Raw genomic sequence first — 25,049 nt, forward strand, 5'->3', positions numbered from 1 at the left:
ATCGCTCCCCCCCCCTTTAGATGGCAATGTAGGGCATGCCTGACCTGCAACTATTTCAAATTCCTCCTCGCCCATCTGATATTAAGTTTGCATGGCTGAGAAGTCCAGCATCTTCCCCTGTTTCCAAACATCCCCCAGCAGATCTATACCAATGGAACTCCACCCACGAAGGCTCTTCAGGCGTGCAGTCTCCGACATGAAATCCCCTTCCCACAGTGGGGTTTGTTCCGTGAGCCTAGCTTCCCACCCCATCATCTTCGTTGCCTTCCGCCAGGCTGCCAACAGTGTCTCCGTGTGAATCGGGAGACCCGAGTTGCCCCTCCTCTTTCTGTACAAGGCAGCGAGATAGGTGCCCTTCCCCATGGCCATACGATCCACCCGATATGCAGGTTCTTCAGTGGGGGAGAAGACCCATCCATTAATATTGACCAGTTGCGTCACCCAGTAATATTTCCTGAGGTCTGGTACTGCCAACCCTTCCTCATAAATCCAGAGTTGCAATTTACTTGGGGCTATTCTGGGGCACCCCCCCCCCCCCCCACAGCAAAACTCTCCAGATCCACAAAGGGAGTATTCTGGAGGACATACAAAAAGTGCTGCAGGGCCATCATCTTAAATAACACTGCACGCCCCATGAGTGACATTGGTAGGCCCCACCAGTGGGCAGCATCCCCTCTCAATCTGTCCAGTTGAGCATGAATGTTCAGGCGCGTAAAGTCCGAGACGAATTTCGTAATCCATATGCAGAGGTACTTGAACGAGTCCCTGAATGTCAGGTCTGTACAAGCCGATGTCGGCACCGGTGCCTCCCCCGCAAGTACAAATACCACGGACTAGTCCCAATTGACGTGGTAGCCGGAATAATTCCCGAAGGTTCTGAGAATATGTATAAGTCCATGGAACGTTTGTCAGGGGCGATGTGCAAAGAACAGGACATCGTCAGCATATTGGGAGATGCACTCCTCCCAACCCCCTCCTGTATCAATACCCTGCACCGTCTGGTCGCTCTGCACCCAGGACGCCAGTGGCTCAAGCGCAAGTGCAAATAGGATCGGGGACAGCGGACACCCCTGTCTAGCCCCTCTACCAAGGGCAAAGACTTGGGGCATAGTCCCATTCACCCTGACCCACGCCATCGGTGCCGTGTAGAGAAGCCGGACCCATGCCCGAAAGGTCGGCACAAAGTCAAACGTGGTCAGGACCGCAAAGAGATACTCCCATTCTACACTGTCAAACGTCATATGAGCGTCAAGGGACAGAAGTGCTGCCGGCGTGTCCTGGTGTTGGGACACCACGTGCATCATGCCATAGAGGCGCCGTAGATTCTGCCTGGTGCTCCTATGAGGCATGAACCCAGACTGATCCGTGTGTATCAGGAATTGAATGACCGGGCCCAGCCAATTGGCCAGAACCTTTGCAAGCACTTTGGCCTCAAAGTTAAGCAGGGTCTATAGGAGCTGCATCTCTCCTGTGGCTTACCCTGTCCCCCCCCTGTTTTTGTACATAATACATAGCTGTCACACTGTCTGTTCGGACTAAGACAACTTTCGCTACCAGGTGAGACTGGAAAGCTTTTAGGGCTAGATAAACAGCTAGAAGCTCCAAGTAATTGAGAGATAACTGTACTTAGCATACCAAAAACACTGAACTGTCAATTGCTGAAGATGGGCACCTCAGCCTGTGAGATGCATCTGTTAGCACGATTTGTGGAATGGGGTCGATGAACGACCACCCTTTTAATAGGTTTTTTTGTGCTCCACCACTGCAGAGAGCGATGTGTGGCTGTCTACCAACACTAGATTGTTTAATTGACCCTGTGCTTGATTCCACTGACATGCTAAGCATTCTTGTAGAGGACGCATGTGTAATCTTGCATGGGGTACTATGACAATGCATGGTGCCATCATCCCTAACAATTTCATGAATCTTTTGACTGTTAGGTATTGACCATTTTGAAACTGTAGTAGTAACGTATGAAAATGTTGAATTCTGGCTGCACTGGGAGAGGCTAAAGCTGTGCAAGTGCTTATCGCTCCCAGATATGGTTGCACTTGTGTGGGTTAAAGATGGGATTTTTGTGCATTGACTGTAAATCCTAATTGATAGAGGTTTATGGTAGCTTGAGTGTGCGGTAGACTCTTTTGCTGTGTGCTGGCTTTGATAAGCCAGTCGTCCAGATATGGAAAGAAATTAATTTGTTGTCTTCTTAAATGAGCTGCTACTACTGCTAGAGATTTTGTAAATACTCTGGGTGCATTAGTTACTCCGAATGGGAGTAATTTGAACTGATAGTGATTTCCTGCTATCACAAATCTTCGATATTTGCAATATGCTGGGTGTATAGGAATATGGAAGTTTGCATCTTTTAAGTCTAGTGTGGACATAAAGTCGCCTTGCTGTAGAAGTGGAAGCACTTGTTGAAGGGTAACCATATGGAAGTGCTCTGTCAATATGTATAGGTTTAACATTCTGAGATCTAAGATTGGTCTTAGAGACCCATCCTTTTTGGGATTAGGAAGTAAAGTGAGTAAACTCCTGATCCTTGATGATGTAATGGAACTAGTTCCATAGCTCCTTTTATGAACAGAGCTTGTACTTCTTGTTTGAGGAGCTGTTGGTGTGTGGCAAGAATTTGTGAATGTGAGATGGAATATTGGGAGGATTGCTGGTAAGCTCCAGGCAATAACCATGTTGGATAATATCTAAAACCCATGTGTCTGTTAATGATTGCCAAATGGGAAGAAACTGTTGTAATCCTCCTCCGACAGGTGATGAATGGTTGGGGGTGGAGTACTGGCAAATCACTGTCTGTTAGTGGACTGAGAGGTGCGGGTTGGTGTGCCTTTACCTCTTCCTTTAAAATTGTTTCCTCTATAACCACTCTTGTAGAATCCTCAAGAAGGGGAAGATTGTTTTGTATGAAGACATAGCCATATCTGTGGTATTAGTTTTGAAGCCTCCTCTGTAAAAGGAGCACCGAAAGGAACCTCTGCTGGTAGGAGATTGAAGTGCTCCCATAGATTTCGCCACTTTTGTAGCTTTCATTTTTTCAAGGGATTGCTCTATTTGAAGCCCAAATAGGTGTTCCCTATCAAAGGGTGCATTGAGATTGGTTTGTTGAACTTCTGGTTTGAAACCAGAAATTCTGAGCAATGCTTGTCTCCCTAATAGAATGCTTCTGTTGTTTCCTCTTGCTGTGGTACCTGCAGCTTCTAATGCACACCTGATTGATGAATTTGAAAAAAGTTTACCGTCTTGCACTATTTCCTGCCCTCGTTTTCTATGTTCTTCTGGAAGATATTGCAATAATTCTTCCATTTTGTCCAAGTGAGCTCTGTCGGATCTGGATAACAGATCTTGCGTGTTAGCTATACGCCAGTGGTTGGCTGATTAAGCAGCTATCCTTTTCCCTGATGCATCTATAAGTTTGGATTCTTTATCTGGAGGTGGTGCCTCTGCTGATGTCTGTGAATTTGCCCTTTTATGAGCATCAGAGACCACTAAAGAATCGAAAGGCAACTGACCCTTAAAAAAACTGGGTCAGATGGTGGGGGTTTATATTTTTTGTCTACTCTAGGTGTTCGGATACGTGCTCTAACTGGGTGTTTAAAAATATCATTAGTGTACCTAATCATCCCTTTTAACATAGGCACCATTTGTATTTTGCGTGTGTTTCCTAAGGTTTCAAATGAGGAAATCCTGTTCTTGGGTACTCCATTATCATTGGCTGCCCTAGCAATTAATTCCTGATATGCAGTATTATCATCAGGAGGAGAAGGTTTTGCTGGATATAGACCAGGATCTGTATCTTGAGGCAGATCTATATGGTAGTCATCCCAAGGATCAGTTGGTGGCTAACTACAATTATCGTCATCTCCTAAATCTGGATTTGTGTTAGGAGAACCTGGTGGTGTAATGTGTAGAGGATCCATATCTGGTATAATGGGAATTGGTGAAACAGGTGGAGGGGTTTGAGGAACGTTAATAGGGCTGAAAGCCAAGTCCCTTTTCTTCTTCAAAGGGATTTTGTATTCAGTGTCTGCCTTTCTTATTGAAGGTACAACCGGTTTAGCTGTTATTTTCTAATTTCCGGATTTAAATTTAAAAAATGTAAATCCGTATTTGTAAAGCGCAAACTACTCACCCTTATGGGTCTCAAAGCACTGGGGGCCGTCGCGAAATTAAGTGAGCTATTGCCCAGAGTCACATGGTGTTGAGCTGCTGCCGGAGCCGGGGATCGAACCAGGAACCCGGTGTGCCGAAGTCAGCTGCCCTGGCCGTTGCACCACACCTCTCCCCTCTATATGAATCTTCTTTTGTTTAGTATCCAGCTTTTCTTTTATTTTCTCTAAAAAATGCTCCGGTGGTATTAAGAGAGCGTCTTTTTGTTTCAGTGCCAACATTATCGGTACCGAGCTCCATTTATTTATTTATTTTCCTTTTTTAATCCGGAATGTTGCGGAACCGACTGGGTATCATCTTGACACTGGCCCGAGCTGGAAGACTTGCTTGTCTGTTTCAGCGCCGAGCCCGAGGGCGGGGCATTGGAAGCAGTCTCTCAGTCCCAACCATGGCCAAGAGGCAGTGGTGGCCCAAAGCCTTTTGTATGGTGGAAGGAATTTTGAGAGGCAAAGGGGCTTTATTACTCAGTCCCCTGTCCCACTTGTAATTCTTCAGACTCGAACTCGACTTCCAGTTCTGAGTCCGATTCTTGGATATTGAAGGCTTATGCTGCTTACGCCTCCATTTCCTCTTGCTCTGTATCATCTCCGAAGATATCCGGGGTATGTTCTGCTGCTGCATGTACCTACGTCGAGCCAGACGGTCCTGCAAAGTCTTTTTCGATTGGAATGATCGATAAGCATCGCAGTTTTATTCTTTGTGCTCCGGTGAGAGACACAAGTTGCAGACTTTATGCAGGTCGGTGTGCAGATACTTGGCGTGCACCGAAGACAGAATTGAAGCGGAGTCCGTTCCATCAGCAGAATCCTGGGTTGTACGGAATGTAGCGTAAGTCAACCGACGTGGCTAGGCCCGAAGGCCGCCAATTAAGTCTTCTATACCAATGGCAGAGTTTTCAGATTTTTTTCAACACACAGAGAATGGTGAAACGCGCACAAACAATACCGATGAGTGTACAGTGGATTGCGCACCAAGGGGATCCCAAAGAATGGTCTTGAGCCAGAACGCCGCAACCCACGTCCAAACCCGTTGGCAGAAAGAAAATAATCTAACAATGGAGGCAATGCCCATGCACACTATCACCGAAAGGAGACGTCACCTTACCTCGTGACTGGAAAAGACTTCTTCGAAGAAAAACAACTTGCAAACATCCGGACCAAACACTAGATGGCAGGAGTATGCCAAGCATGTGTATCTACAGTATACATGCCTTGAACACTAAATTTAAGGGCGTTACTGGTGTTGGAGGGCAGTAGCCAATGGTTACTGTCCCGTAGGGTGATTACACCCTCCAGGTGTCCGTTTCCTTTGGGAACATGGGTACAGCCCTATTCCTATTGAGCCTATTCTTCAAAGCAAGATGGAGCATTTTCAGCCGGGGTGAACACTCCCTTCTGTTTACTAATTTTCCCGCCTGTCCTGCCGCCAAAAGTTGGGCCAGGACAGGAGGGCGGACATCTTCACTAGTTGGAACTGCCCAAATCAGCATGACACCCAGTGGCTCATCACCAAGGTTGCTGTTCCTGCCAGGGGGAGGTGTGAACCCCCTCCAGCCAGTGTATGCTTTGTTTCTGACCTCCGAGAGCACAAAGGCTATCACCCGATGAAGACAGAAACCTGTCTGCTGGTGGTCTGGCTGGCAGGGACCACAGCCAATACACTAGACTGTGGTCGTTTTTCAGGGGGCATCTATTAGATTTCCACTGAGTGAATTTTATAATAAATCCAACACTGGCATCAGTGCAGGTTTATTATGCTGAAATGTTTTGTACCGAACATCTAAGGTTTCACTAAAGCCATCATGGAGTTGTGTAGTTCGTGATGACAAACTCCCAACCCATGTACTCAATATGGCTTCACTGCACTTACATTGTCTGTGAAGGGCTCAGACACTGTAGGGGCATATTGGTCACCCAGCTATGCCCTCACCTGTGGTTTAGTGCACCCTTCCTTAGGGCTATGAGGCATGCTAGAGAGGTCACTTAACTATGACACAGGCAGTGTTCGTGGGCATTGCACACAGAGGTGTGTGCCAGGTCGAATCTTTGGTTTGGTCTTCACCAAAACACGCAGCCTGCAATGGCAGTGTTTGGGTGTTACGATGAGGGGTCTCTGAGGGTGGCACAATACATGCTGCAGCCCTCAGAGGCCCTCTCTGGTCACAAGACCCTTGGTACCAGGGGTACCTCTTACAAGGGACTTACAGGTGGCCCAGTAGTGTGCAAATTGTGGAGACAAATGTACAATTTTGGGAAAAACACAGGCCCTGGGAACCTGATTGGCAGGGATCCAGATCACACTTTAGTCAAGTTAGCATCAGTTATCAGGCAAAAGGTTAGGGGGTAGCAATGCAAAAAGGGGCACTTTCCTACACCCCCCGCCCCCTCAATGAAAAAGGATGAGATTAACTTTTCCCAAGAGAGTCTTCATTGTCTAAGTGGAAGGACCAGGAAAGTCCATCTGCCTTGGCCTGGACAGTCCCAGGTCTGTGTTCCACTTTAAGGCCCATTCCCTGCAGGGAGATGGACTACCTCAAAAGTTTTGGGTTTTCACCTTTCATTTGCATTAGCCATCTGAGAGGTCTGTGTTCAGTTTGAATAAGGAAGTGAGTACAAAACAATTATGGTCTCAACTTCTTCAGGAAACAAATCGCAGCAAAGGCCTTTCTCTCAATGGCACTCCAACACTGTTCCCTGGGGAGTAACCTCAGCGGAGCCCGGAGGACAATCCTTCTTGGTCTACGGAAATGCGGTTTGTGCCTGCCGACTGCAGGGGTCTAGTACCTCTAGTCCTAGGGAGTCCTGGTGAAGTCTTTCGATTGCAGAGGGGTTCAACTTCATTTTCGACTCGGTCTCTGGTCCGGGACGAGTTATCACTTATCAGCAGCCTTTATAACAATCTCATGATTACTTTTTGAAGACTCCAAACTCTCTCCATCAGTTTTGGTAATATTTGTACTTGATGTATTTCTTGTTCTTGAGTAAGTCCTTAGTCTCTAAGTACTATCTGCTCATAGGCCAGAATTTTATGTGACTAGGTGAGCTGGCGGGGTAAACTTGGACGGAGTTCTAAAATTGGTGGCTGCATTATGTAACCTAGGAGATGGATTATTAGCAAAGTAATACCCGAATCGTATTTTTCTAAAGAACTGCTGTAATTAAACCTTGACATTAAAAGAGTTAGGGGGTGTTTTGGGAACAGAAGACAGGACCTTTCCTAAGATATCTTTCTCAGATTCAGTAAGGGTATGGCTCCCAAGATTAATAATGGAATCTGAATGGTCATAGAATTGGTGTAACTGTAAGAAGTCATCATCCTGTGGAGTTAGTATGGATGATGACTGTGTACTTACCATCTGTAGGTTTGTCTCCAGGTCTCAATCTCCCCATGGGTCTCTTGTCGGTAAAATCAGACCCTCATGTTCCCTCTCTACACGTTCCCTCCTCTATTCCAACCTCTGAGTCTGCCCCAATTCCGATCCTTACCCCGAACCCTGTTGGGCATCCATGAACTGTCCCCTAAAATAAGTTGAGCCGCTGTTTGGGTCTTGATAAGAGGCACCTTGTTTGTAAGTACGATTGGTGTTGCTATTGCTTGCTCATTCTGTGTCACTCTCAGAATCACTTCCCATTGAAGAATCCGAGAAAGTGGCTAACCCTCTAGGGCCTTGTCCACCCCTATTTGTAAAGTAACCCTTCCTATCATGCTGGTAATAGTCTTTGGATAGATAAGGGTACATAACCTTCTTGTCGTATGCTCTGATGTCTCTGGCCAGTTTATCTAATTTCCTGTTTTTTATGAAAACATTGAACTTTGTTTTCTATGCACATTCCAGGGCTTCTTTTGCATTCCCTAATGCTTTGTCATCGATTATTTCATTTTTCAGATCAGCTTTTTAACATACTCAAAGGCAGTCTCTACTCCAATGCCTTGAGCAACAAAATTAAAGCCTTCCAAAAATTAAAGGATGTCAACAAAAATTGATGGTTCGTTTCTGCCTTGGAGTCATTCAGGAATAATATTAGATTTTAGGTACTTGGTTAAGAGATGACCATTTAATCTAGACCGTACCAGTTTTTTCTCTTTCCAATTTAGATAGTTTCTCATTAAGAGTAGTGTCCAAAGATGGTGTTCTAAATCCTAGGAAACAATTGTCTCCCTGATCTTGAATGAGTTTGTTGATCTGTTCCTCACTGTATGAAAGTCTCTTTCTGACATGGTTTTAATACTCAGATAAAAAAAATAATAATAAAAAAAAATATATATATATATATATTTATTTTATTTGAGTATTAAAACCATGTCAGAAAGAGACTTTCATACAGTGAGGAACAGATCAACAAACTCATTCAAGATCAGGGAGACAATTGTTTCCTAGGATTTGGAACACCATCTATGGACATATATATATATATATATATATATATATATATATATATATATATATATATTTATTTATTTATTCAATGTAAAAGCAAAAAATCCTTGCAGGTAACTACCTGCCCTGGTAGACCATAAAGTCAGTGGGGTAACCCTGTGTTCCTCAGAACCTGGCTGATATTGATGTATTCTACAATGTGTTCTGTTGGGTGAAGAAACTACTTAACTGACAAGTGACTGACAACCCTTATTACTGAGTCTAAATATAGATCTGGGCACACAACTCTACTAACTACATTTGGACAGAGGTCTTGTACATTTATGTTGTCTATGTATTATTGTAATCTATGTTAGTCTATAACCGTTATAAAATTGTGTTGCACTACATGTCACATCAGTCATTGCTAATTGTTGGTTTGTTCATTTCATGTCTGACAGCCCAACTTACCAAGTACAATATACATATGAAATGTTGAGCTACGTTCATATTCTGGTGTGTTCAGATCTATATTTAGACTGAGTAATAAGGGTTGTTAGTCATTTGTCAGTCCGTTTAAGAAGTTTCTTCACCCAACAGAACACATTGTAGAATATATCACTATCACCCAGGTTTAGGTTTTGAGGGACCTGTTATCCCATTGTCTTTAAAGGTGCTTTCCGGAATTTTTATCAACGCCCCTCAAACTCTGTTAGGCGTTTGGGAACATAACTTGAGGCGAGGTGCCTATTTCAGTCAATCTGAAGCAGCTGGAAGGATGCACAAAGCTGGAGTACAAGTAAAACAAAGTGCTGCATTAAGGCTGCAAAATGTCCATTTTTATGCTGCATAATTAGCAAATCTATGCCGCAATATCGGGGGGGGGGGTCTGCTTGGAAGCCCACACGCCACTTGTATTAGCAGCAGTGCATCCAGTCATCTCTGTCCAGTGACTAGCCTTCAATAGCTCCCATTCGCAGGCTGGTGCGTTTGTATACTGTTTTTTCATGTATTTCCAAACACGTGTTAGTGTCTACGCCCTTCAGCAGGATTACATCTGTGCCAATCGTAAAATTGAAATCTGAAATTGTTTTCTTTATATTGTAGGTTTGCGGTTGAAGATTTCTCGGAATGTGCTTATCTGAGTCACCAGAGAGTTAAGAGTGCGGAATGTTACGTCAAGCACAAGTGGATCTGTACCAAAACTTAATCTAACAGCACTTTAATTAGTGACATTGAGAGAACATGTTGCACACATTTATCGACAGTTATTTGTGATTCTGCCCTTCCCAAAAGCTGCCTTGGAAGATAATTTGCACTGTGCTGAGTGATGGCACTCCACAAAGCCGTCATGCCTGTGTGTCTGTTCATGTGTATACTAATTTAGATTGCTGCATTACAGTCTTCGTTGACTGATAACTGTTAAGTGAGTTTTTCATCATTTTCTTCTGAGAAGCCCGCCGAGGGCGAGGTGATGGACTACGGACACTTGATACACTCGGAGGGGCGGTCTGCCCACCCATGCATCCTTTGACCTGCTCTGATGGGGTGAGAAGATTGCAGCCGCACCTGACGTTCCAGAGATAGTCTGGAAGACAATAACACGTCTGGATGTGACAGCTCTGCAGTGGCTGCTTTTCCTGAAGTGTGACTCGTCTAAAAGAAAATCGCACTTTACCCCGATTGGGCCTTCATGGAAGTTTGGGGCCAACTTTGAATCTGAGCGGTGAGCTGGAGTGCACCAGCCACAGGACTTGTCCTAAGCGGAACCCATGGTTTACCCAGTGTTCATCTTTTACTCAGTGGTAGAAGTGGGCGGGATCGGAAGGGCACGGCGTGCTCCCACTTTTAAAAATTATTAAAGTCCGTTCCCCTACGTCTTTGTTTTCTGTGACTGGTAATTGCACTATTAGTCTTCAATAAAGAAATTAGAGATCAGTTATAAAGATTGCAGGCCCCCACGTATTGTACTGGAATAAGCTCATTTGCCTGTTTAAATCGCATCAGCATTTATTTTGACAATATTGTTAAACTGCAAGTCACATGTATCAAATATCACAGCTGTGCACGTGATAGAAATAATGTGGGAAGTTGTGTTGTCCAAATAATTCCGATTCTGTGGTCATAGCTGCCAAAGTTTCAAATTCCTATGTGTGACATTTTAATATTTTCAGTGTAATAATGAGTGACATTTCAATGATTATGAGTGACACTTTTTCACGAGCGAAATCAAGCAATGAAGATGAGGGACACATAAATATCAGAAATTACACCCATTTGAGCAACAAAAAACTCCAGGAACATCTTAAAACTCCTGCAAAGCACCAGAAATGTTCTCTGTCGACGTGGGACCTGGCCCAACAGGAAGGATGTGTGAGGCCTCAACATGAACAAGTTACACACAGAGGCATCTCAGCTGGGTAAGTGCCACACTCTCAGCTGATTCACGCGCAGACAGGCTGACGAGCACCATTTTGCATTGTCCAGTCACAGGCTGAGGTTTGTGCAGTAATCTCCAATACAACATAGCCGACACCTTATTATTGTCAGAAACCTGCTTTAAATTACCCCCGGCGGTTTTGAGAAATAAACCGCAAACGTAAAGGAGGAGACAGAAACACACACCTGGTCACAGCTCTAACCACGGCCGTCAGAAGTCAGCCAGTTGCCCATTAGCTATTCTCATTCTTTTAGCATTAAATTTACAACGACAGTGACATTGCAGACTATACTGTCCTGTTTTGAACATGCTGTAGATTACAGGCTGTTCATTAAGACATCACATGCCATTAACTGCAGACTACACATGTATACATTTGTAAAAGGTGGAGGGAGAGGGATGAAAAGAAAGAAGAAAATAGGAGGCGGTAGAAGAGAGGGAAGGAGGGAGACAATGGGAGAGGGGGAGGAGGTAGATAAAAGGAGGAGAGAGTTGGTAGAGTGAAAGAGATAGGAAAGGGTATAGGTGATATTGGAGGAGCGAGAGAGATGGGCAAAAATCTGAAATGGAAGTGGAAAAGAAAATGTGAGGCTTTTGACATGGCTATTGCAGAAAGTAAATATAGCCAGAGGTGCGCTGGCCTGCTTGGTTAATTTATAGATACGATCTCGGTTATGGGATGGAAAAGGAATGTGCTACTCTGCTGTGAATAACTGTACTGTTGCCTGGAAGCTGGACGAGCAGCCTGCACCTTCCGATAAGTAGTGTCTGTGGACCCCCAAATGTGGGTCATACAAAAAGTGTTCCATCTTTGCTGAAGGGACCCTGTCTTTATGGGCTCTACAGGTTCCGCTGTGCATCCTAAAGTAAATGATCATTGAGCATTGAGGTTGCCAGGGAGTGGTGAGCAGAAATGGTTCAAGTGCAACAAGTAATCCTTTATATGTTTGCTTTGTGCTGTACATTTAAAGAGACAGTTGGCAGTGAGTTTTCTCTCCTTCGAGCCGGTGGAAATTGCTCTAGCACTGAGCTCATTCCCAGCTTCTGATTGAAAGATCCGGGGTTACCAGACCACAGACAGAATGTCGATTTTTTTCGGAAAGCAGGCTGCATGCATTAAACAAAATTCCTTCGCAGCTCTGTGGGGGTCAGTCAGGGTGAAGGGGTAGTGGCTGGATGACAGGTAGCGATGTGCAGGCACCAGTGGGCACGCCGCCCATGGCAGACGTCTCACCCTCAGACTGCACCCCGATTCTGTTTCTCCGATTATTATATTTTTGAGCGGGAGGCGGAGGGGCCGGCTGAGAGCTTCCTTCTGTTCTCGGCCTGTGACTGTGAGAGGCCTGTGAGAGGCAGCCCCTGGACCATAGTGCAGCGTGATCGGCTCTATGCCTACGGAGCAAAACTGGAGGGGATCACGGGGATGGGTCAGAAGGTACAGGTCAGCTCAGAGGCATGGGAATGAAGGTTAGTAAATAGGGAAAGTCTCCGGGAGGAAGACAGCGAGCAGGTACCGGTCAGCTCAGTGAGCCTCCCCCTGGGCATGGCAGTTTTAGTAATTAGGGAAAGTCTTCAGGGAAAAATCCAGCTGGGCCGGTATGAATGCACGTGTGACGGAGCAGAGTAAAATTATATTATTTATATAATAAAGGGTGTCGATCGACATTAGATCATGCAACCACGCCAGGACACTACAGATCTTCTGAGCCACTGACTGCAGGCAGCTGCTGATCGCGCGCTGCCTGAAGGAATTGTTCAATCGCACATACCGTGTTTTAGCTGCATTTCACCACTTTCTCACGTACTTCTCTGCCAGTAATTCTTGCAGCGACTCTGCTCTGCGCGGTAGGCTCAGGCGGCAGGCCTCGAGCCACCATGCAATTGCCGTTTGCCGCCCTGCTTACTGAGTCCTCCGAGCCAGGCCATTCAGGTCCTCCAGTGACAGTCCTTATCACTGCTGCTGCAACGGTCACTCCTGTATGGCTCTCTTTGCAATTTTATATCACCGCGGGCGGCGCGGCTGAGGCTCAAATATTTACTGCAGCTTTCTGACTGAGAAGCTGGGCCACGCGGCGGCCGACGGTGCCCACAGACAGCGCTGCTGCGCCGTGACGTTTAGACGCAAAGTAGTCCAGCCCCCTCCCTCAAGTTAACTCTCAATCAGCAGGGCATGACCCCCCCCGTCCTCAATGCACACAAGTAAATGTTTCACTTTCAGCCACTAATAATTCAGGCAGCCGCGAGCTAGCCCTAAGCATGATATAATGAGAGCATTGCGCGCTGCCACTCCATTTTAATACTTTTAGGCAGCGCTAACGGCTTGAGTGACAGCGGTGGGGCTATGCTTAAATGCGTGACAACACATTTCAGTGCGGTGATGCGGAGCACCGCACTGAAATGCGTTAGTGTCACACACGATGCGTGATACTTGGCAGAACTGTGTGGTGGAGGGAAGCTGCCTCAAGCATCTAATCGGGGCAGGCTAACATCCTCCGATTCTCTGATACCGGCAAGAGGTAGCGAGGAAGCGAGGAAGAAGCACAGATGGGATTTGCATAGCAGCATAAAGGGCAGTGCAGAGATATTGCTGTAAATCAGACGAAACCAAATGAAGCCAGCGGAAAGTTAGATATGTTCGGCTTGATCTCATGGGACACTGACAGGGCCATCAGACTTAGGTTAGCGCGAAAACTGCTACCTCTGATGGCCCTGCTGCTGCGGTGATTCCCACTTCATTTAGTGAGAATACTGCCTGCCTGCCCCCACCGTGACCATTTCAATGGTCACAACAGGATGCAGTGAAGTAGTGTGGCTCACTGGTTAGAGGCGGCAGACCCGAGAGCAGAGGACGGCCCGGGACCAGGGTTCGATTCCCGGCGCGGCAGGTTTCTGGACCAGGGTCAGCGGACTCGATAATTCTCTCGCCTCGGTGCCCACTCTGATCAGCGTTCACACTCGGCAACTCTGGGCATTAGCTTGCCTCATCTTCACTAACGGCCCCACCAGACTGCCGGGGATGCCTGGTCTCACCCTGGAGATACCCATTAAGGGACCATCTCTCAGGGAAGCCAGGAAGGGTTTCGCAGCGGTCAAAGCGCCTTGGGACCCTACGGGTAAGTAGTGCGCTATATAAATGCCTATACATTTACATTTACATTTACTTTGGTGGCCCCGCCCTTGACCACCTCTGCCCTTCATCTTCGGGCTCAGGCAGACTGAGGGACGCCACCTGAAAAAGAAGAAAAGGGGAAAGGTGAGGAATTCGTGGCTTGCTATAAATCTGCTCTCCAGCCAGCCAGAACTGGAAAATAGGAGGAGGGCGGCTGCTGAAGAGGCCCTCCGTTGTCCCCACAGCTGACCCAGCCCCACCAGCCTCTCCTGGAAATTGTTCTGCGTGCCTGCCCCGAGGTCCCCAGCCCCTCCTTTACAGCTCTTCCCTTTTCGCTGCACTGGGGTCTGTAAGAGGAGCCTAGACTGCCTCTGAACTCCACACTCTTAAATAAACATCCAGTTGGGAAAATGAAAGATTACCTGGTGCATTATTTTTTAAATAACTAGAAAACGTGAATGTCTTATCTGTTTTTCATGTTATTTTATTAAATGTGTACTACTGCATTGTCTGTGTATAGGGTTTGTGGTCTTTTAAAAACATACTGTTTACTTAAAAAAAAATATATTGGATATAAGTAGCACAATAAGTCCAGTTCTGTAACAACCCCCTCCCCCCAGCACCAGAGCCCCTTTCGGACCGCATCCAGGGTCAGACTATGAAAAAAATAGGCCCTTGCATAAGGTCAGACTGACCTACACAGCATGGGACGGAGGGGTGGGAGGCTGGTTTTGTATTGGGGCCTGGTAAAATCGGCCCCCAGGAACAAAACCAGCAGAGCTGTGCAGTCTTAAGATTGATATCTCTGGTTGTTTATCTTCCTGCTGGAGAGAGATTGGCGTTTTGTTTGTTGGCAGTTTTGCGTTTTGACGTAGCGCACAGGATTAATATGCCTGCTGCAAAGAACGTACATCACACAGATGGCAGAAATGTATTAAATGTTCCAAAGTTCCAATTAAAGAACGGGCAATGGTAAAGCTCGAACTGTAGATTGCAGCGGTCAGTAATTGATTAATGCTGATTAAGCCCATATTTTATAGGGACCTCTTGTCCGTATTTACTGCTCATACTTGTTTATTTGCAATTAGCATAGCGCTCGCATTGTACCTGTAATCTTTGCCTGATTGTACCGGCGCCACTGGCCATAGCGTAATTCAGTTTTGTTTCCCAAATCTCGCCCAGTTTCAATTCCCCTCTGCTGCCATTTTGTTTGTTGTTCTCTGAAGCCAGCCTCTCCGCCCGCACCCGCCTCCCAGCTGCTCTCCCTCCCTCCGCCCCCCCACTATCCACTTATACCTGAACAGCATACGCGCAGCGGCCACGTGCAGCGGTCGCGCCCCATGAGCGCCAAAGGTAAGCCCGTCTGCGCCCGTCCGCGCCTGGACCGCGACCAGCGCCCGTCCCCCTGCCCTATGCCGCTCCCAATCCCCCAGAGTAACTTATGATGCCGCCACTCTCCTCGCCTTCAACGCAGGACGCACCCCACTATGCTGCGTAGCTACCCCAGGACGTACCCACGGCCCATTCTCCTGCCTCTCCTGTAAGTTCAACTGCTTCAGGACCCTCACCAAACACACTTCCTCCAAACTCGGCTCCGAACCCAACGACTTGAAATGCATCCTACTGAACACCCGCTCGGTCCACAGACACGCAACCGAACTCTGGGACCTAATCGACACTGTGTCACCTGACATCGCCTTCCTCACTGAAACTTGGATGAACGCATCTTCTGCCCCCGACATCGCCATAGCCATACCGGACACTTACAAGATCATTTGAAAAGACCGCACCATTAAAAAAACGGGAGGAGGCATCGCCATCGTCCATAGAAACACCATCAAAATTACAACCAGCTCTGACGACAATCTTGCAACCGCCAAACACCTCCACTTTCAGATCCACACCGACCCCAGGACCACCCTTAGAGGCACCCTCATCTACAGACCCCCAGGCACCCGATCTCAATTCAGCTACGACATCACTGACTTCGTCAGCCCGCACGCCCTTGCCTCCGAGAACTACATCCTTCTAGGAGACCTCAACTACCACATTGACAACATTCTCGACAAAAACACCACCACCCTCCTGGACAACCTGTCCAACCTCGGACTCAAACAACTTGTTGACACCCCCACTCACACAGCCGGACACACACTCGACCCTATCTTCACCTCCAGCAAGCACATCTCCTTCGATCACACTACAGCTCTCCACTGGACGGATCACAGCTGTGTTCACTTCAGCTACAAAACAACCCTGACCCACAACCGGCCACAACCCATTCCTCGAAGAAACTGGAACAAAATCACCACCGACCAACTCCTCGCATCCCTCAGCCAAAACACTCCCACCCAAACAACGGACCCAGACCAAGCGGCCACAAACCTCAGGCAATGGATTACACACAGTGCGGACGAACTAGCACCCCTGAAAAAACACCAGGTGAAATCATTCAGCAAAAAGGCTCCCTGGTTCAATGATGACCTTAAAAAATCCAAGAAGCCATGCCGCACCCTGGAGAAGAATTGGAGAAAAGAACCAACCTCAGACAACATGACCTCTCTCAAGACAGCCACCCGCAAACACCACCAACTAATTCGAACCGCCAAGAAATCAGCATTTAAGGACCGTCTCGACAACAATTCTCACAACAGCAAGGAACTCTTCAATATCGTCAAAGAATTCACCAACCCTCCCACAGCATCCAACGACATCACTAACTCCCAAGACCTCTGCAATGCGCTATCCTCCTTCTTCCACAACAAAATTGCCGACATCCACAACAGCTTCAAGAATATTCCCAATGACCAACTCACCCCACCCCCTTCTGATTCCACCCCTCCAACTAACTACCTCAATTCCTGGAACCCAATCACCATCGATGATACCATCCGCCTCATGAACTCAATCCACTCTGCCTCACCTTCTGACCCCTGGCCCCACTACATCTTCAACAAAGCTGACTCCATCATAGCTCCCCAACTCCGCGATGTCATCAACTGCTCCTTCAACTCAGCCACCTTTCCAGAAATATGGAAACACGCACACTGAAAAAACCAACAGCAGACCCCTCAGAACTGAAAAACTACCGACCCATCTCCCTCCTCCCTTTCCCGGCCAAAGTCATCGAGAAAGCCGTCAACAGCCAACTCGCAGCCTTCCTTGAATCCAACAACTCCCTGGATCCTTCACAGAACGGCTTTCGAGCCAAACACAGCACCGAAACCGCCCTCATTGCGGCGACCGACGACATCCGAGCACTCCTGGACAACGGCGAAACAGTGGCCCTCATTCTACTCGACCTCTCCCCCGCCTTCGACACTGTCTGTCACAACACCCTCATACAACGCCTCAACAACATCGGCATACAAGGAAAAGCCTTGAACTGGATCATCTCGTTCCTATCCGGGAGAACACAGAGAGTCCGACTCCCCCCTTTCTACTCCGAGTCCACCGAAGTCATCTGTGGCGTACCTCAGGGCTCCTCACTCAGTCCCACCCTCTTCAACGTCTACATGAGTCCCCTCGCCTCCATCGCACGTCGACACAACCTCAACATCATCTCCTACGCCGACGATACCCAGCTGATACTTTCCCTCACCAAAGACCCCAACACCGCCAAGGACAACCTTCACGAAGGTATGAAAGAAGTAGCCGAATGGATGAAACAGAGCCGCTTAAAACTCAACTCAGACAAAACTGAGGTGCTCATCCTTGGATCCTCCCCCTCAGCTTGGGACGACTCTTGGTGGCCTTCCGCTCTGGGATCAGCGCCCACACCCACTGACCATGCACGTAACCTTGGCTTCATCCTAGACTCCTCGCTCTCAATGTCCAGACAAGTCAACGCCGTATCGTCCTCCTGCTTCAACGTCCTTCGCATTCTCAAAAAGATCTTCCGCTGGATCCCCCTCGAAACAAGAAAGACTGTCACCCATGCACTGGTCACAAGTCGACTGGACTATGGCAACACTCTCTACGCCGGAATTACAACAAAATTTCAGAAAAAGCTCCAGCGCATCCAAAACGCATCAGCGAGACTCATATTAGACATCCCGCGCCAAGAGCACATCACCGGTCACTTAAAAAACCTCCACTGGCTTCCCGTCAACAAAAGAATTACTTTCCGCCTTCTTACCCACGCACACAAGGCCCTTTATAATCTAGGACCAGAATGCCTCAACTCCCGACTGTCCTTCTACTATCCCACCCGCCAACTAAGATCATCCATTCAAGCCCTCGCCGCAGTCCCGCGCATCCGAAAAACTACCATGGGTGGCAGATCCTTCTCCTTCCTGGCTGCTAAGACCTAGAACTCACTCCCCACCCACCTTCGCCTGACTCAGAATCACATCTCCTTCAGAAAAGAACTGAAAACTTGGCTATTCGATAAACAATGAACCCCTCCCTCTAGCGCTTTGAGACCCTCTGGGTGAGTAGTGCGCTCTACAAATGCCTGAACTTGAACTTATTTAGAAATGTCATATTATTTATTGGTTTAAGTAACCATTGCCGCTACTTCTCAATTTTTGCTTCTAAAATGTCAAGCGCCAACCAGAATTGAAATCAATAGCTAAACTGCCGGTTAGTTTGGTCACCGATTGGCCCCTTTGCATATGCCAGATGACTGGTAGAAATTGCAATAGTATTATGGCTTCTGTGTATTAGTAAATGAGTTTACAAAGAGCAACATCTCTCCGGCTTTGAAAGTGACTCAAAGTCACAGGACTACAGAACAGATGACTGCTTTCTGCCTTTACTTCAATTCTGTACAGCATGGCCCTAAAAAAAGGCACAACATTGTTTAGAAGTTAAAACAAATTATTGTATTGCTTGTTAGAAAGTTTATGTTAAAGGTGCACACTTTCAACCATCTGCCAAAAAGATTACACTCAGTAAAGCACAGGCCGGAACTGTACAGCAGATCAAAAAGGCAAGTGGTCCTGTGTGAGGGTCCTTAGGTTAACATTAATGTGCTTACCTCAGAGGTCTACCCACAGGCCTTGTTTTATGTACCAAACTGCTCAAGTGTATCATTCAGGCAGGAACCCAATTTGTGGAAAAGTAAATTTTGCCGTGTTCTGTGTCCCTACGTATTCCCCATCTTATGCTATATGTGCATGATTAATATGCAATATGTATTCCCCATGATCGATTAAAGACGCAATTACAGTTGTGTCCATCTCTAGTATGCCAGATTCCAGTTCTCGTGAAAGCTAAGAGTATTAGGCCTATGTAAAGTTATGTGGTCACGCTTCTCAGTGTGCACGTTATTTCATTGTAAAGTCCCCGTTTCTAGGCCTCAAAAGGGCCCGGACTCAGATTCAGCTCCTGTCTCCTGAACCCTCTCCGAGGAGCGATACAGCCCCCACCTGTATCCCTGACCCTTCACTTACTTCATGCCTCACAGTGCCTGGCTCGGCCTGGCTCTGCCTGCCAGTCTGCCAAGAGTATGTTATGATTCTAGTTATCAGTCCAGCTCTCCTTCTCTGCATTCCTAAGCTACTGAATCGCATCAATAGTTTCCGTCATGGTCTAGCCTTTACGTCTCCATGTAAGAGAAATACTGTATTAATGGTCATTTAATATTCCTCAACACGCACTACATGTAGAATAATGCATGCACCAGTCTTAGAGTCTGTTAGCCTTTACCCTGATAACTTTTGGATTCTATCAATATGTTCTCTAAACATCAGATACTAGATAGTGTTTAGGTACATGTCGCTCTGACTCTCCAGACTTCAGTCTCTTCTTCTAGCACAGAAGTCATAGCCCCCAGTTCCTCCTAGTAACACGTCATTGTCAGTTTGCGCGCACCACTAGGTTAGAGGTCCCGGCTCCTTAGGTAGCCCCCTCCATGTTTCCGCCCCATTTATGACATATTCTGTTACGTTTACATCACATGTCTATGTACACGCCTCTTGTTACACCTACTTTCTGCCTTATCTTTCGTGACTGCTACAAACCCCGCCCACTGCTACGCCTACTGTACTGAATGCTATGTATTTTGTTTAACTATATATACTTGTGCACTGTTATTAACAGTTAGCTGTTGTCCCGATCCTGCCCCCGGCAGCTGCCATCCTATTCCCGTGCAGGTTGTCCTGTTCCTGTCCTTTATGCTGTATTAAAACCTGCAAACTCCAGCTACCTCGAATCTTGACTCTTATTTATTGAGCTATCTGTTATTATAGTATCCTGAAAAATAGTACCGGTATTTAATTATTTATTTACCACATAATGGCGCCCGAATAGGAACTTGCCCTTTCCCCACGCGCCGGTGAAGCCACGCAAGCCCCCTGACCCTCTGCAGCCGTGACGGAACCATACCGTGCACGTGCAGATATTTCTGCTTCAAGTATCCCTCAGGCCCACGGAGGAGACGGAGGTTGCGGTCCAGCATCCAGACGAGGCGGTGGAGGAACGCGGCGAGTCCCGACCAGAGCCCAAGCCGAGAGTCCAAGGTCCGAGGTATCCGGAGGCCCACCCGTAACAGAAGTCCGAAGTTCGTCCGTCCGTCGTCGTAGCAGTCCAGTCCAGTCCGAGGCCTTCCGTTCTTGCTGCCCGGTGAGTACCGTTGCTGGGGTAGTATCTAGACAGGGTCAATTGCATTGTCTCTGGTCCGTGGGTTTGGTTACACAGATCCAACACGAAGTGTTCACTTAGGTGGATGCGGGTCCTGACGTGTCTCTTTATGAGACCGGTAAGTTTCGTACTGTTTTAGCAGTGCATCTAGTTTCTGTTCTAGTCTGTTCTGTTCTCGAGAAATTCATGTATTCTGTTTTCTGTTTCCAGGTAGTATTTTGTCCGAACTATTATCTTAAATGTCATTCATGTATTTCAATGTCGTGGTATGAATGTGTTGTTCTTCAGTAATTATCGTGTTCATTGTGTATTGTATTGTGTCTAGACTCCAACCCAGTCATGCCTCTATTCTCCAAGTTACGTCAGTTAAGAACTAGAAAAGGTCTATTAGAAGAAGCAGTTCCTGTCCCGCCTAGGGACAGTCCAGGTCATTTTATGTATCATAAGCATGGCATAAGTGCCATATTATATCTAGATTTATGGGTGGAGTACACCAAACAGTTAGAAGAAAAGTATAGATGGCCCGTATCGGGTACATGGGATGCCGAGTGCATCATGCGAGTAGAAGAAGCATTATGGAAAAAGAAAGCCAGACAGTCACAGAAAGATGCCATCGAGTTATGGCGCAAAGAATCTCATAAAAGAACCGAAAAAGAAATCAGAAAGTCAGAATTAAGTAGAGAATCCTCAGAAAGAGCCCAAGAAAGGGAATTAATCGAAATAGGTGAACGAGTTAAAACCGAACAGTCAGACAGACAGAGGAATGCCCTCATTAAGGGTATGTATCCTCTTCTTGCCGAGGGCTTGCCAAAAGCAACCCCGGAGGCATCCAGTAATTTCCCGCCACCCTTAGTTCCGACCAAGCTACGTCACAAACCGACCGCAGCTGATATTTTTCTCTCGTCCTATTTGGACGACACAGTCCCAGAATATGCAAATCCTGTTCCACCAGCTCCTGTAAATAATGTAATTCATGGTCCTCCAGCCACCGGGGCACCTGTTACAGCACCTGTTACGGTACCCCCGGTCCAGCCCGTAGTACAAATTCCCGCCACATCAGTCACTTTGCCAGCACGAAGAGTATCAGTCGACGATTCCAGTTCAGGGGCCGCGGGAGGAGGTCCTCCTGGTACCCCGCCACCAAATAGACGTCTAGGGGTAGTCGAGTTACATGAACGTGCATTACAGCGTACGCCCAAATATCAGTCCATTGCAGAAATCAGGCGAGCTCTTACTGAATGCTGCTATGATCCAGTTCCAGGCGAGGATAGAATGGTTATATATTCCGTACGTATAAGGCAGGTGTCCGAGTATTTGGTCACCCTACCGAATATGAAAGAAGATCTAGACAGAATGTATCGTTTCATTCGTACAGGAGACGATCCAGAAAGTATTGGTGAAGTCATGTCTCTCAGGAAAGCTGAGATCCAGTTCATGTTATTAAAGTTTCTGATCAATTGTTTAATTAGGGAACAAGATTCCCCGACTAAAGATCCGAACGAAATGAAAATTCTGACAAGGTGGAGTGATAATATAGCCGAGGGTAAGCACAAGACACTCAATAGTATAGAGAGTATGTACAAGAAAATACGTAAAGAAATAATAAGGTTACACGAACAACGCAAAGAAGCTCTAGGAAGCGAGAAAGAAAATGACTCTCCTACTGAAGAGGTAGACGACGAGAATCCCGCCAGAATAGCGTATGTAGGTAAATCTAGATTTCCAGACCGACATTTACGCCTAGAACACAAGAAAGTCTTTCATCTTCCAGCACCAGAACAAGGCTCTCTAGAACAAGTATTTCAAGCTACCGATCAAATTCTGAAATCACGAATCGGTTATAGTAAGTTAGGTACCATGCATGAACAAGAACTAGCCCGATCAGCAGTCCGATGGATTACTGATTCTACCACTTTTCCAGACGAAATAGTGGCACAAATGTTTCTGAAACTGCCCCCAGCCGAGCAGCGACTGGTGGGTATGTATATGATCCAGCACCTCATTACACTGTATGAGGGTCAACATTCTGATCCAGGCCCGTTACATGATATCCTGAACGAGTTACTCCAGTATAGATGGAAAGGTTTAGGTACCGATTTAATTAGTGTCATTCTAGAACAGCGCCATAAATATAGAACGTTTCTGAACCCGCATTTTGTTCATGTCTCACCCCCGGAAAGTAAACCGTTTTACATAGACAGACAGCATCCGTTACGAGAAGTACACCCAGTTAAGACAGCGGGTGGTGAAATGCAACGAGTATTTGTTTACACCCCAGTTACCAAGATGGAACTCTTAGAAATGAAGAAGTTAATTCCCTGTCACGACAAAGATCCAGCAGGGTTCCACCGAGAATTAAAAGACATGCTCCGTATGGGAGAATACACGTATCCAGATATTATTAAAATGTTAAAAGTCCTGTTGCCTGCGGGCATATATGAAAAACTCAAAGAAAAAGAATGGGAGGTGGGAGAGAAAAAGATTGATTGGACAGCTCTAGAAGCTGAAGATAAGATACGAGTACCAGGTACCGGTCTTGGAGACAAATGTAAAGAATTACCAGAATTATTGATACAGGTTTTGCCTAGGTTATTAGCCACTAAAAAGGAAGACTGGGATGCAATCTCAGCCTGTAAACAGAAACAAGACGAAGACACTAGTGATTTTTATTCCAGATTCGAGAAATGTTTTATCATAAACAGTGGTTTAAAGACGGGTAGTGAGTCATACCCTCATCTTTTTGTTACTAAATTAGTCGAGAATTCAAGTCCACAAGTTAAGAACCGAGTTTTGAAAGTCGAAAGTACATGGCAAGCTAGTACTCCGTCCCAGATGTTACAGATGCTCCAGTACCACCAGAATAGAATCAGAGAAGAGCAAGAACACGAGAGAAGACGTATGAAAGACACGAAAATGAAAGTATTAGTTGCACAATCTGTTCCACAAGACAGTCAGAAGAGGGGTCCGAATCAAGCCAGTCATCCTGCAGCTCCCGTTAAAGGGACATGCAATTATTGTAAACAGCCAGGTCATTTTATAAACTAATGTGCAGTTCTGAAACACAATATAGCCACTGGTAAGACTAAAGAAAGACCACGCCCGCCTAGACAAGAGCAAGTTTCACAGACTTCTCAGCCACCACAGAATGCACAACAGACAGTTCCAGCACCGCAGCCTATTGCTGCAACACAGCATGTTACACAGCAGATGTACCAGTATGCCCAGACAGAGTATCCAGAGTATCAAGCGTATTCATGAAACAGCCTAGAGAGGGAGGTAGGCTTGCCTCTCATCGAGATTCCTGTAGATCAAGAGGGTCCCTATGTTCACAGTCAAGTATTAGGGAAAGACAGAAAGTTTCTGATTGATACAGGGGCAAGTAGGACTACTATCAGTCATGACGAGGTTCCAGGGGCTCCGCTCTCAGGCTCTAGAAATGTTTCCCTTGGATTTTCAGGAAAGCCTATTGTAAACGAGATATCAAAGCCAGTTACTCTAGAAGTTGGTCCATTGTCCCGAACTACTGATCTATTGCTTACGAAGTCATGTCCAGAAAATGTGTTAGGTATTAAGACATTGAAAGAATTAGGTGCAGTCATATGTTGTTCCCCAGAGGGAATACGTTTGTTTTTGCGTGACTTCAAGGGTCACTATGTTTTACGAGATTTCGATCCGAGATTGTCTAATGTTCCGCAGCATCTATGGGCACAAGGTCCAACTGATGTTGGTTTTATGCAAATCACACCCCATCGTGTGACTCTCAAGCGAGGTATAGTCCTACCACGAATTAGACAGTACAGATTGCCACCTGAGGCTGTAGCAGCCTTATCCAAAATTATTGACGAGCTCACGGCTCAAGGAGTAGTTGTAGAAACTGACTCCAATGTATGTAATTCTCCAATCATTCCAGTCATGAAACGTACTGATCCAAATGCACCCCCAGTATATCGATTAGTGATTGACCTTCGAGAACTCAATAAATGTATCATTCCCCAGTACCCAGTTGTTCCAGATATCTCATCCCTGTTGACAGCCATTGATTCTGAAGCTACATTTTTTACTGTAATCGACCTCAAGAATGCATTTTTTAGTGTCCCCATTCATCCAGACAGCCAGTACCTTTTCGGATTCTGTTTAAATGGAAGGAGCTATAAATTCACACGAGCTCCTCAAGGTTTCACAGAAAGTCCTAGTATTTACAGTCAAGCACTCAAGAGACAACTAGACAATATTCACATGCCAACTGACACTGCCCTGCTCCAGTATGTCGATGATCTACTGATCACAGCCCGTTCTGAACGTGACTGCGAGCGTGCGTCACTTACAGTTCTGTATTTCCTAGCCGAGATGGGGCACAAGGTGTCCCCTTCAAAGCT

The 25,049-nt window shown here is 46.4% G+C and overlaps 1 protein-coding gene across 1 annotated transcript in view; it reads left to right on the plus strand.

Annotated features, from left to right (window-relative positions):
- Nucleotides 1-9,898, plus strand: part of LOC144767755 (C-type lectin domain family 2 member B-like) — an 84,186-nt gene extending 74,288 nt beyond the window's left edge. The window contains exon 5 of the mRNA XM_078651142.1: nucleotides 9,647-9,898. Coding sequence (XP_078507268.1) covers nucleotides 9,647-9,749 — 103 coding nt within the window. The 3' untranslated portion in view covers nucleotides 9,750-9,898. The remainder of the gene's footprint in view (nucleotides 1-9,646) is intronic.
- The last annotated feature ends 15,151 nt before the right edge of the window (nucleotides 9,899-25,049 follow it).

This window comes from Lissotriton helveticus, chromosome 7, assembly GCF_964261635.1.
Source record: "Lissotriton helveticus chromosome 7, aLisHel1.1, whole genome shotgun sequence".
NCBI lineage: Eukaryota > Metazoa > Chordata > Amphibia > Caudata > Salamandridae > Lissotriton > Lissotriton helveticus.